The sequence below is a fragment of the Raphanus sativus genome, chromosome 9 (assembly GCF_000801105.2).
Source record: "Raphanus sativus cultivar WK10039 chromosome 9, ASM80110v3, whole genome shotgun sequence".
Classification (NCBI taxonomy): domain Eukaryota; kingdom Viridiplantae; phylum Streptophyta; class Magnoliopsida; order Brassicales; family Brassicaceae; genus Raphanus; species Raphanus sativus.
In genome coordinates, this window is record NC_079519.1 from 31,219,696 (window position 1) to 31,234,390 (window position 14,695).

The window sequence follows — 14,695 nt, forward strand, 5'->3', positions numbered from 1 at the left end:
TCATTACCATTCTATAAATCGTACCAAACCCTCCTGAGGAATGTAACTTCAAAATAATATGATGCATTATATATGATTCTGATGAAACACACTCAGATTCTTTACTTGGATGCAATATATATGACTCATGCAGTGCCGGCTCTAGGGGTGGCAAATATGGCATATGCCATAGGTCCATCTTAAAAATAACTAAATTTAGTGATAAAATGAGTCTATATTTATGTTTGTTTGGGTCCATAAATTTATGCTTAACTAACTATAATACATAAAAAAAATTTGTACATAGGTCCAAAATAGTTTTAAGCCGGCACTGGACTCATGGATCATTAGTTTCAAGCTTAATTCACTCATATCAACAAAACTAGTCCTATCATGATATTAAACAATAAAAGAAAAACGATTGTTTGTTTTCGAAATAAAACTTACAAAATAAACAGTACAATTGCATTATTATAGGCAAAACACAAATAGATGATAATCAAGTTTCCAAGTGCATGATGTTTTCACAGTTATCCTTAACTGTGATATACATGTACGGCCTCCGGTCTGGTGGCCTTTCCCTATTGATATTAACCTTTCTCAAATCATTATTTATCAGATCATAATAGAGAAGGTAACAAGTATTAGGCAACACCAAGATAACCTCATTGTTCTGACACGTACCATGCACCATCAACGTAATAATGTTAATGTCCTTCACTAAATGTATCTGACAAGGCTTCAAAACCAGAGTCTTCCTCGACCATGTTCCACTATTCTCCAACACCCACAACTCCGACACACCCGTTTTTTTAATATGTGAATAATCAAAGAGTGATGGGTTCCCACCATGCTCTATGAAAACCACAGAACCACGAAAACTAGACACCTCATGTGGTGCTTGGATCCTATGGAATTTTTCAGAGCTAACGTCAAAAGTGTAAATGGTATCGCCACATGTATGACCGAAAGCCAGATAATATATAACTCCGTTGATGCAGAGTCCTTGTCTTTGTGGCACGTGAGATTGACCATCATGCTCAATTTTTTTCCAAAAACCTCCGGGTTCCAGTACGAAGACCCAATACTCGGTGGTTATCCTGAGAAAATGACTTGAGCCTAGCACAACACTGCATACTATTTTGTATTGATCATGAACTGGATCGTACCCGAAAAAGTAGTAGACACGTTTATGACGTTCTTGTTGAGCAAAGATGTTGGATTTGACCGCGGGTAAGGTTAAGCTTTGTCTAGTTGTGGGATTATAGATACATGCTTTTCTGCAAACAATGTATAAAATCAAACCGCGAAGAATCTCCATCCTGTGTCCTCCCATCCCCGGTAAATTCAAATCTGCTTCTAAGGATGGTTCAACACTATTACTAGACGATGATAACCTTAATGATAGCAGGTCAGACTTTCCAGGGTTGTTGCAGAGATCCATTGAATCACAATAAAAGTGTAACTCAGAAGTAAAACTCATGAATAGACCAAGTGGTCGCGGTGGCGATGGAGATGATGAGACGTTCCTAGTAAGAAGATAAAGGTTGCTAAAATATCGGGAACAGATCAGACCAGACCAGAGCTTTGAGACACACTTGAACTTCATAAGTGATTTAGCAGGCAATCTCCTCAGGATCTCGATCATGAGATCAAAAAAAATCTCACGATCATCTCTTCTTTGTATTCTTGTCCTTCTCCCTCCTCTTGCTCTTCTCATCGCCTTTGATGACAACCTCTTCTTCCATTGAATAGTCAGACACTTAACCATAGCTATGCCTAATTCACAGGGTGTTGGAGTTTTTGTGGTATTGTAGGTAAGTTCTTGTTTCTCTCAGAACCAGTTTGAAGATGAAAAGTATTTGCTTAATTCTGAAAGAGAACTTTTATTGAGATGAATGAATTCTTTTGTCGTCAGACTACGTTATTTATAGGATTTATCCCTTAACATATATTTCTTAAAACTAAATAAGGAAAAACTAACAATTTCCATTTACTAGAAAAGTAAATAATTGTTTTCAAAAAAAAAAAAAAAAAGAAAAGAAAAGTAAATAATTATATTATCTATTTCTTATGTTTATTAGTCGCGTGCATTGCACACGTGGATCGACGTGGAGACGAAAAAGACAATGAGCAGCAGAGCAAAACAGACCGAAGCAGAGGAAATGAAAAAGGCCATGGAAGTGGTCGCAGCGTCGCCCAGCGGCCAAAAATCCCTAATTCCTTCTTCTCCCTTCTCAATTTTTGCAACATTATAGGTAGGCTCCATACTCTATTGATTTCCTCCTCCAGAGCCACCTTCTTCCGTACAATCCTCTTTCGCCGAGCCTTTGGAGGTGGAGGAGAATCTGAAGCTGAGTCTTGTTGTTGCTTAATACCAAGTAGTCCTGAGACTATTGCATTCTTTGAGTTAAACCATCTTGAAGATGGCTTTGCTACACCTTCCATCTGATTGAGCCAGCGGGTCTGCCTCCACACCTAGCCATATCTGTCTTGATCTTTCCCCCTAACTGAACATTCATAATCCTGTGCCACATACATCCATATGTTCATTATAAGAAAGGCTTCACAAGTCTTAACATGTGTGAGAGAGGAGGAGAGTAATAGTATACCTCACTGCAGTGCCGAAGAAGAGTGCTACCAAGGAAAGCGCCGTAACCAAGAGCATTCGTGGTGACTGAGGGGACTGTCACAGAGACTCTGTAAGAACAAAAGATTCAACAAGTTAATACACAGAGATGATGCCCCAAGTGAAAATATAAGATTTAAGTGATGATGACCTATTCTTCTTCTTTCCGGCCAGAAAGTTAGACAAGGAACCCTGCAAGGCACCTGTTGCGACTCAAAGGATAGACAACTCTGCGGCCTTGTAGAAAAGAGAGTGGATTCTCTTTTTGCAGAGGATAGCTCGTTTCAAATATGTTGGTCGGTAGCTTTTGCAGTGTGTTTTCGGAATGTGTTTCCGTATGAACGACTTGGAGCTAGCAACCAAACGGCGGCTGCGTTGCATGCTGATACTGTAAGAACGTTTATTAGGTGCAAGATCCCATTCCTCTTTTATTCTGCAAAAATTATAGAGAAAATTATTCAGGAGCTACAACAAAACATATAAATGTGGCGAGGATAGTACCTTTCCTTACGAGTCTTTGACCTCCCACCAAACCGTCGCAGCTTGCTCCAAAAGAAATGAAGGATCCGCCAACATCCTACACAAGACAGTCACCTAGTCAAGCTTTGGTATGACAGCGACAATTGGATTGGATTCTAAGAAAATTGTTTCGCTTCCCTATAACCGATTTACAGTCTAGGCTGAGTTTTCGAACATTGAAGAAAAATCATGCATATTTCCAAACAGTGAAGATGTCCAAAAGACTAACATATGGATTTTAGAAGATAACACACAAAGTTACCTGCCAACAAAGGCCCCAGACAACCCCTGAGGAAGAGCACGGGAGATCAATCTAGTTGTTGTAGGACGAGCATTAATGGCCAAGGAACTTAACCATTTGTGCTGAGCTCACCAAAACCTGCATACAATACAAGTTCCCATAACAGATGTCAGTCAAGCATCCCACACCAAAACCCATCAAAACGAAAAAAGCTTTTCAAGGATAACAAACTAACCATTTCGTATGCTTGACGGAGACCAGCAGGCAAATCCAACATTGTCTTTTGCCACTCATTCAACACAGCATCAACAAACTTCCTATCAAATATCTGTTAAAAAAAAAGAGACATAAATGTCATTACCGTGTGATTAACATGACAACACAAAAGTAAAGATGACTTCTTTAACCTCAGCGAGGAACATCCTCCGTCTAAAAAGTCCACCTTCATCTCCATCATCATCGTCACCGTCGTCATCCCCTCCATCTCCACCACCGAAATTGATTTTCTTCCCGATGTCTCCACCTCCTCCTCCTGTTGCAATCTGTTAAAAAATGAAACATGAAATTAGAAAAAAGATATCACTTCAAAAGCCTATAAATCATCTCCAAAGGAAACTATTATTCTTAATATCTTCTAGAGATACTAATCCAATTATGCTTCATTTCATTTTCATCTGTAAAACACTACTGTATCTGAAAGAAGGAGCAGGACTAAACTCTAGCTTATGGATACTGCTAGAGACTGTAGAAGAATGAAAGGATCAATCTTTATACTGAAACAATAAGAATACTGAACAACACTCCTAGCCCTCAACAACCAACTTGATGAACCAATGAGAACAGAGAGACAATACAAAAAAGGCGCAGCCTTTATAGAGAGAGAGAGAGAGAGAGAGACCTCAGGGCTTGACTCGACTTTCTTCTGGGTCATGTCAAGCTTCCCCTTTTCCAAGGTAACAGCTCATACGGACCCGAACTGGACACATCTGAACACTTGGAGAAGAAGCTGAGATAGAGGAAGATGATGACGGGGTTGGGTCACCGCTAAATGGAATCTGTAAGCATCGTTCGAGACCTGAGACTGAATCTCCAACGGGAGGAGGAGGATGAAGAAGCTCTGACGAAGCTGACGCGGCGGAGCTTACAAGGCAGAGTTGTGGAGATTTAGCGACGGATTGGTAAAGAGGGCTTGAGTGGAGATAAGGGTTTTGGAGCGGCGACGGCGCTCTGAAACACCGTATGCGACATGGCTCTCTCTGAGGAGCCTTTTCTTCTCTCATACTGCTGAGAGGGGAAGAAAGAGAGGAGATTAGGACGGATGGGAACAACTAACAAGACTTTATCGCCAATCAGACAACTACAAGACAACCCGGTCTATACTTCTGGACGATTCAGAGGTTTTGGGGTCGGTCGTAATGGGCCAAAGTTGGGCTTCCAAATATATATTGATTTTTCGCAAGTCTTCGTCTACCAATAAATCCAATTCGAACTTTCATGGTTTGGTTATTCGGTTACGTTCACTCACATATACGTAAATCTCGAGATTTTTTATTAAATAATAATAACTAGTTTTTTTCCCACAATTGCGGGTTTAACAATTTTACAAAATATTATAAATAGATATATCAATTTAAAAACCGTTAGAATAAATTACTTTCATGTTTTTGAAATATTTACTAATCAATTAAATTATTAAAAGAATTATATATAATAACTTCTTATTTTAATAAAATATTTTTTTTACTTAAAATAAACTTGAAAACATTAATATATGTACACATAAAACTCTGTACATGGATTGATATTTGTTTTAAAATATTATGATGTAAAATATTTTTGGATAACATAACATATAATCATTTTAGATAATGTTGATTTTGTAAAATTAATGAAATTCGTTTTAAATTTATGGATAATTATATATTATGTGAAATATATATTAAAATAGAATCGGTTTAATATTACTAAACCAAATATAATATAATCATATATATATAATATTTTAATATTATTAAAGTAAATATTTTAACTATGTTATTATCATTGTTTTTTTTAATTATTTTCGACATAATGATAAATTATCAGTTAATTCGTTCAATTTTTTATTATGACTAATAATTGATTATAAAATAAGAATAAATCTAAAATGATGGAAAGCAAGACATCTAATAATTAATTGAATTAATATTAATAATTGATTGTAAAATATGACTAAACCTAAAGAACATGATAAATCAGTAAATTCACTTCTCAAAATACAGACTATTACATTGTTAAAATCTATATTATTAAAGTTGAAATATAAATTGGAGATGTTTGGAAGCAAGGATAGTAGGATAAATGAGATATGTTTGGCAATATGGATAGTAGAGATGTGTACTTTCTTTTATTTACACATTTAGCCATTGTATTTTCAATAAATTAATAACAAATGAAAATTGCTTAGAAATATAAATAACATATTTAATACTTCTTTTTATTTAAACATTTAGTCATTGTTTTTATAATAAATTGAACAACATTCTTTCTATATTTCTTTTTATTTACAATTATGTCACTATATTACCATTCTTTATGGTAAAAATAAAAACACAAACTGAAATATAAATAGTATATTATATAAAAAAAATAAACAGTATTATTACCTTATTTAGTTTAGTCAAATATAAAAATTTCAAGAGTTCAATTTTCAAAAAAATATCATAAAATTAATAATAATTCATAGAAAACTAATGCAAAAAATTAAAACTTTGAAACATGGATAAAAGTATGTCAAGAAGAAAAACTAATGGCTTATGTTATTAATAAAATTGGAAATCCATTATAAAATTTTTAAAATATACAAAATGGACTAATCTAGTTACCTAAAAACATTGTTTTGTCTAAAATAATCATAAAATAAATTTTAAATTTTATATACATATTAGAATATGCATATATTCAAAAATTTATCTTCACTAAAATATTTTCCAATAACCGTTATTAAAAATATTTACAATTTAAATAAGAAAAATACAACAAAAAGATTAATTTTATATACCAACTTAAATTAAGGTTTTTATATTTCACATTAAACTTTAAGAATATAATATATATGATTATTTATAAGATGGTACATATAAAATACTATTACTTATATGATTATTTATATTGACATGAAAAATGAATAGTAATATATTTTTGAAATATACACCCGCACGGGCATGCGGGTCAAAATTTATTTTAAATTACAATGTAAATACTTAATTAATATAGAAATAGGTCACATTGTTTAAACAAAATATTAATATAATAGTATTGTACAGTTGCGTTCTAAAAATCATTTATTTTAACAACAAGTCAAATAAATATGTTGATTGGAGAGGGAATAAAACAAAGTTAGAGAAACACATAGTTTACGAAAAACACTCTAGAGTGTGTCAAATTTATTATAAAGAAAGTTTCACTAAGATAAATACAAGCTACAAACAAATAATATATTACATAAAAGTGAATAATAATACTCGCGCTTTCGAAGTACGGATCAAAATCTAGTTAAGATTAAAGGTAAAACATCATTGAATAAAAACAATTTATGTACTTATTTTAAAATTAATAATTAAACATAAAAAACTATTGAACATATAATAAATAACCAAGATTTCCTAATACTATTAAAAACACGACAAATAAGTAAAATAAACTAAAACTATAGAAAACATGAGAAATTGACAAAATCATTTCATAAATAATAATATTGATAGATACAAACCATTTAACGAAATGAAAACAAATCAGAAAACAATAAATGACACTACAAGAATGACACTAACCATTTAAGCAATACAAAAATGAAACTAACCGTTTAATGCAATGAAAACAAAAGGAAAGAAAAAATGACACATTACAAACTGAACCTACAAATTAAACAATGCAATGTGACCACAAAGCCTGATCAATTAATTAATATACCTAAAAGATATGACACTCTCGTTGTCTTTTATTTTCGGGAGCTTAGGTGCAAACTTGGCTTTAGTCATTCAAGAAATCAAAGTCAATTGGTTGGCTTCTTATTGGAGGATAGGTTACTTGTGGCTTCTGTGTTGCTGCATTCTCTGTTGGTTTCATTGTTGTTGTCGTACTAGTTTCTGGCGGCGGTTGCGGCGGTACTGTTTGGATATTATCCTCTGTGGCTACAGCTGTTTCTGTTGTTGGAGTTGCAGACAGATCGCTTTTGTTTTCCACAGGAGGCTTAGACACTGTATCTGTCACTGGTCCATCCACATGTGCTGGTGACTCGGAAACAGCTTCAGTTTCTGGTGCTGCTGACTCAGCAACAACTGCAGTTTCCAGTGCTGCTGACTGACGCAGAAACAGCTGCAGCTTCCGATGCTGCTGACTCAGCAACCACTGCAGTTTCAGGTGTAGCTGACTCAGAATCAACTGCAGTTTTTGGTGTTGCTGACTCATCAACAGCTGCAGTTTCAGGTGTAGCTGACTCAGTAACAGCTGCAGTTTCCTGTGCTGCTGACTCAGTAACAGCTGCAGTTTCCTGTGCTGCTGACTCAGTAACAGCTGCAGTTTCCGGTGCAGCTGACTCAGCAGCTGCTGCAGTTTCAGGCGCTGACTCGGTCTGTGGTGTCTCCTCAGAAGATGGGGGAGGAGCTTCAATAGCCAACGGTTTAGCTGGTTCTTCAATAGCTAATGGCTTAGTTGGTTCTTGCTGTGGAGTCTTGAATGTTGGAAGAGGTTTCTTGGGAGCAGAGATGGAAGCAAAGATCGAAGACATTCCAGGAGGTAGAATCTCTATCGGGGGCTTTTTAGATGCATCAGACAAACTCGTGAGCTTTGAATGGTCTAGAGAAGCCAAAAACGCACTTGCAGCATCGGTTTTAGTAGATGAAACTTGCTCAACTTCTTTCTGCAGCGTTTTATTCCAAGTTCTTTAGACTTGGACGACCACGTGCCTGTGTAATAAGAAGTACGAAACAATAAAGGTTCATAAGAAAGTAAACTACAGGTGAGAGAAATAAACAGATTGATGAAACTGAAATCTTACATGGGCATGAAGAACAGCTTCTGCAAGCATTCCTGTGTCTTGCCATGCCTTCTCCATGAGCGCATTGTCTCCAAGAACTGCAGCAGAAAATGCTGATTCTCTCCCAAGGCCTATTGAGATCAGATTGTTTATCAGACCCTGCAACAAAGTTCAAATAACCTTTCAATCAGGAACCTGAAATATACAAAGTATAATATTCAAAAATACAAGAAACCACATTAGAAGACATACACTTAAGCGTGTCAATTCTCCATGGTTAGCTAGGCGTAACGAAAGGCCTCGCAACTAAAGCGCCTTTAACCGAACCTGCAGTGGCCAGTCTTTTGAGAGCTTCACGAGCAACGTCGGCGTTCCCAGTGGCATCTGCAGCATCGATAAGGTCAAGGAACTCCTTTGCAAATTTCACTATTCCCTCCACCGCTTCTACAACGTCTTCTTTCTTCTCGGCTGTTCAAGAGAGAATGTCACTCAAATCAAGTCCTAGACCGTCCTGTCCAATGTCCCTGCTATTACTCATTGTGAGAAGACAATGAAGAGCCCTCTTTAGATCATTGCTCTGCATTGCTAGATCAAACTCCAGCCTGGGAACACATAAAGATTGAGAATAGTAGGAACAAGTTGAAGGAACTTGCTGCACCAAACATAATATGCTTCTTTTTACCTCTTAGATATTCCAGGTAAATGAAGAGCTTCTGTAGCATATCCCATCCCTAGCATGAACTGTGCCAGATCGTCATGATGTTCTCTCCCAAGCCTACTTGCCCTGCGCAACAAACAAAAAATGAGGTAGATTCCAGTTAGTTTACTACTCGCGTAAACAGGTTCACTGAGATATGTATCAATACCATTTTTCCGCACTAATAGCATCCCCATACGCAGCAAGACAGCGACAACGGATACCAGGATGGTTCAGTGATATGGCATGGGCACACATGTACCTACCAAAAAAGTGGAGGTGTCTCAGTAGTTCAATCTTTATATGGTCATTCAAGTGACTGATATGACTATCATGGTAAGATATTGTAACTCTGTGACTAAATGTATTTGTTGTAAAGAGTCAGTAATGCTTTAACGTAAGAACATAGAGTTGATACCTATCAATGAGCCAAAGAACTCCATCTCGTACACCAGCAACAACAAGAGGCCCTACTGGTCGTTTTTGCTCCACTGGGAAACGAGTAACAGCAACTGAGACTCCCCCACCACCTACAGCTACCTCACTGGCCCTTCTTTCATCCATGTCATCGCCATCACCTGTAGATTGTCTCGGCAATGATAAAAATGGTGGAACAGATGGAGCATTTTGGAAAGAAGCTAGACACACCACCTACAATAAAAAGTATAAGCATGAGTGCAAAAGACACAAGCTTAGACCTGAAAAGCAAGAAATGTCCACCTGCAGCAAGGGGGCCCTCAAAGATATTTTTTCTTGCTTGGCACTCTGGGCCCCTTCTACTGTGATTAAGGCTAACTCTCCATGCTCTGCCACTGCTCTAGCCTGTGCCTCCTTAAGTTTCATTTCTTCCTTCATCTTCCTAGTCTCTATATCAATTTCAGAAACTCCCGCATCCACAAAAACACATAACACATCTGGAAATCCAGGCATGGAAAAAAGGATTAGCATTCAAGCCTCAGAGTAACTGAATCAAAACAGAAAGAAGCCCTTGGATCAAAATGTCGAACACTAATCTTACTCAATCGTGGTTTGTGTAGCCACAAACAGCTGCTGCGTGCCAAACAGCTCCAGTAGCATGTGAGATGGCAACATTACCAAGATATCTATACTGAGGGCGCAAGGACGATATAACCATGTATTGTTGATAAGAAAAAGCACAATACTCAGCTGTTTGGTCCCATGCCGCCCACTCTAGCTGAGGCAGCATACCACCTACTGGCTCAAAATTTTCCCAACTACACATTGAAACTTCCATGAGGTTTTATATGGAACTGAGATACTTTAACATGAAAAAATGCCACAAATTATAGAGGTAATCAAAATGGAGCCACGAATCACCTGTAGAGCTGGTAGTTTAGGGGTGCGGATTCAGCAGATCTCTGAGAAGAACCATCATCATAGCTAGAAAACGAAGAAACATTACTGTTACCAAATCCTGAGAGTGGCATCGACTGAATGGTTGAAATAGCTGTTGCAGCAACAGGACTAATCCTTCGGGATGTGCGATAGCCTATTCCAAGTTGAGCACCGCCATGCAGACCAATGACCTGCAAGGAGAAATGATAAATTGAGTATGAAAGATGGCTATTTTAGGAAACTAATCCACAGCTGAGACTAGAATACATCAAAAGCGGTTAGGGAATGCAATGACTCCAGTAAAAGACACATACCGGTTCAGAGCGACCTCCTACAGATCTCATGAGGATGTTTGAGGTTCCATCATCTAAGAGAATACGAACTTGGACACTAGCTGATGAAGATGCATGAGCAGCGGCTGCAGCTGCTTCTTTCGCCTTTCTTGATGAACCACCCTTTGGCATCATAGGCATTGTTTGAGGTAATGCAGCTTCTAGTATTGCAAATCTGTCTCGACATGTATCCCAAGCCAAAATTCTTGCACTTCCAGAATCAACAATTGACCAGTCACTAACTTTGTAGATAGGAAAGTACAAGATATCAGGCCATACAACTGCCACATACCTACAACCAGAGAATATAGTTAGTTACTGTTCTAGATGTTCATGCCTAGCTACTGCTCTAAGGTTGTTAAATTTTGGTATATTATATCTCAATATAGAATTTGAAGACTGAAAAAAGAACCGGAACCTTACTTTCCTGAACTGCTTACAGAAAGAACCGAGTATGAATCATGTGGAAGTGGAACAGGTGCCACAGTCTTCTTTTTGGTCTGCTTTACAGTCAACTGTTCACCTGCATCTAGCTTAGACATTCCTGATTCGGACAAGGCATTATTTCCAAGGGATTTGGCTGTGTTGGATATCTGAAAGTTTAAGAGCTTTAATTCTCTTCCAAGGATATATACAGCTGAATTCTCCCGACTTCCAGGCAGTGCTGGTAGAAAAGCTGCAGACGGAATGGCACGAGGATCAAATTCACTAACTATAATACCAACATTGGTACCAGTTGCGACAAGATGTGACTGTAGAGTGTAGAGGATGTGCAACCATACAAAAGACCTGAAAATTTTATATTAATTGGTAACTATAGAAGCGATGCTATTATATATATTAAGGTAATAGTGCTGTGTTTTTTCGTCAAACTCAAAATAAGCAAGTAGTCAAGAGCTAGTTACCCTAAGTTTTTTGTGGGTTGCGAGTACTTGAGGCGGAACCAAGGAGGAAAGTTCACATAATGGCCTTGTCAGGGCCGAATAAGTTGGATGCTCAATAGACCTGTGAAGAAATTAAGCAATTAGACCTTCCTCTAATATACATAAAGATGTTCACCACAGATACTACGAAGTATTTAAAAAAGGATACCAAATGTGTGAATCTTTAACGCAAGTCAAAATATCAAGGTTAGGTGCTCGAGGATGACACCAAGATGCAACACTGTGGCAAGCTAGCTTCGGGACAGGTATAATTCTCCGCAGCTCCTGTAGATAAACAGTAAACATGTGTGTCGGAAAAGAGATCCATAAAATATGCAAAGTCCATACATCAGATGCAACATCACCTTAAATGTCATTGTGTGACATATGTCCAATGTCTTGTCAGCACCAATTGTAATCAATTGTGGAGCACTGCCACTTACCCGTGACAGCTCAACAGCCACCAACCCGCCATCATGTGCCTGATACAGTCAGAACAAAAAACATCAGAAGAGAGTGAGCAAAAGCTTTTACAAAGCCATATCTGGAAGGACAAAACACTATAACAGATAACTGGAATTTATAGACTCGATTAAGCAAACAATATCATGTCACTTAAACAAAAAAAATGAGCATGTCATACTGCGCTAATCATTAGTCAGCCTATTAATCACAAAAGAATGAAAGAAATAAAAAACTAATTGCTAATTATCCAACACTAAGAAACAGAAACAAATATCAACTCAAAAGGTTCAGCAAACTAAGAACAATGGTGACATGTCCTCAGCTGTAACCAAATATGGACAATCTTTGCATGAAGAGTAGGATTGAAGAAAAATACCTTTAGCTAAGCTTGGGTACAAGGTCTCTTGAATCAGTGCCATGATCGGCATTCCACAGTATAAGTAAACCATCACTGCCACCTGAAACAAGGAGTGCCTGCAAGTAGATAGAGAATGGATCACATACAGCAGATAAATAACACAGAGAAAATGCTTAATAAGCATTCATTAAAAATCGTTTAATTTATAAAATGACTGTGGAGCACTAAGCTACCAATTTTTAAAAGAGAGAAATGTGTAGCTAGTTACCTCGCCAGATGATGCCATGAAATTCATCAAGCAATAAATTGATCCTTTACGGCCAGCTGTATACCTACGTGCAAGCTGCAAGGAAGTAAACATTCAGGGAAATTATTAACAAATACCAGTATCAATAGCTCTCAAACCAAAACCCAGAAGAAAAAACAAAATAAACATTCAATAACGGAACAAACAAACCTTCCATGTTATCATTGATAAAACTCTAATGACACCATCAGTTGAACCAAATGCAACTAAAGGGCCATCACCACCCGATGATCTGGTAAGAAACTCCATGCTACAACGAAAGAAGAAAGTCTAACAACTTTATGGAGCAGAAGATTTTTTTACAAAAGTAGAAACACTCTTTGCACATTACACCTTAAAGCACACACATTAACTTGCTATCGTAGTCTACATCTTTCCCAGGGGTCCAGGTGTCAAGCAAACACATGCTCTAAAACTAGAGAAAAGGCAACGAACTTACCAGACAAGAGACCTGTTGTCAAGCTCCGACTTAGGCACATCTCGGCCACGCATTGGTAACCAAGTCCAAGAAAATGGCTTTATTCTCGCAACAGATGACCAGAAAATGCCGGCCTTTAGTCGATGGAGCAGGAGAAGTGAAACCAGACGTGAGATGATCCACAGCTGACGGAGATTCAGCAGCTGCAGAGCGGTTTCGCCACAGTTGCCAGTAACGCACATCATCGTCATAAAACTTCACCTGCTTGACACTTGTAGGTGGAAAGAAGATTCGCAGACTATTCAATTATATCTCATATCGAAAGTGGTAAAAAAAAAAAAAAAGCAACGGTGAAGATCTATTACCTTCCTCCTCGAATGGCTTCAGTCGGCTTGCCATTGTAGTCTGAGCAAACACATGAATGTCAGTCATGAAGTGCATACTCATTAATCATAATAGAATGTAGAATTGAAAACCAAAACTTCAGCTGACAAAAGCATCTCTAATCTCACTCTATTTTCCACTACAATATGGAATTTAAAGTAAATCTTCTCCAACCCTACTCTACTTTTCTCGATTTTCTATTTCACAATAGATTTAAATAGAACGATTATTCCAGATAGAATGAATTTATTTCTTACTATTACTCCAGCTTTCCACTTTAAAATGGAATAGGATCAGAGTAAAACTCAACTTCATTATGCATTTATTATATTTTGCGATGCGCTAGTGAATTAACAAAATAGAGTATTGATCATGAAATTGACATGGAATTGACATGAAATTGACATGGAATAAGTTGATCATGGCTCACCGGAGTCTCCCTCGGCGAGCTTCTCTAACTTGGCACCAACCAAACGTCGCTCGTCGACTCCACCGGCTTTCAGTTCATAAATCACCTATAAGAAATGGCTAATTACGTTGAAAATCATCGATGAGGATCAGAAGCTAGACTAGAATTGAATCAAAACTAGAACCTGACGGTGCTCCCAGTTCCATACGGAGACGTGGTCGGAATCATCAGCCGTAACGAGCCATGGATGCGTGGGATGTACCTGTATCTTCACTATCTTTCCGTTGGTCTGCCGAAACGCTCTCGCGCGCAGCATTTTTCGATCGACGAGAAACAACTCAGAAAGAAACCTGAGAGCACGATTGCATCAGCAAAGAGTGATTCGGATTCACGAGAATTCCTCAACAGAAAAGTTCAGCTTACACATTCAAAATTCAGATCCGAGTCAATAGGATCCAACACCGAAAAACAAAAACTCCGGTAAGTGTCTACAAACTGAGAAGCCCAGTCTGTTACACAAAGAGGCCCACTAAAGTTTTAGCCCATGATTTATTTATTTATTTTTCATCTTCTTAAAAGAAATATAAATCAGTTATTTATGATGTTAACTATAATTCTTTTCTTTCGTATTCAAATTGATGTTTTGATGTATAAGACGATG

At 37.4% G+C, this 14,695-nt stretch overlaps 1 protein-coding gene and 2 pseudogenes across 1 annotated transcript; all 3 read right to left on the reverse strand.

The window, feature by feature from the left end:
- Positions 1-251: 251 nt before the first annotated feature.
- On the reverse strand, positions 252-1,883 carry LOC108825229 (putative F-box protein At5g62660). Its single transcript, XM_018598548.2, has one exon. It carries the CDS (start codon positions 1,748-1,750, stop codon positions 479-481), a length of 1,272 nt encoding a protein of 423 aa, XP_018454050.1. The 5' UTR covers positions 1,751-1,883; the 3' UTR covers positions 252-478.
- A 140-nt stretch (positions 1,884-2,023) lies between these two features.
- On the reverse strand, positions 2,024-4,616 carry LOC108825228 (uncharacterized; annotated as a pseudogene).
- Positions 4,617-7,068: 2,452 nt separating this feature from the next.
- LOC108823299 (uncharacterized) lies at positions 7,069-14,457 on the reverse strand (annotated as a pseudogene).
- Positions 14,458-14,695: the final 238 nt, after the last annotated feature.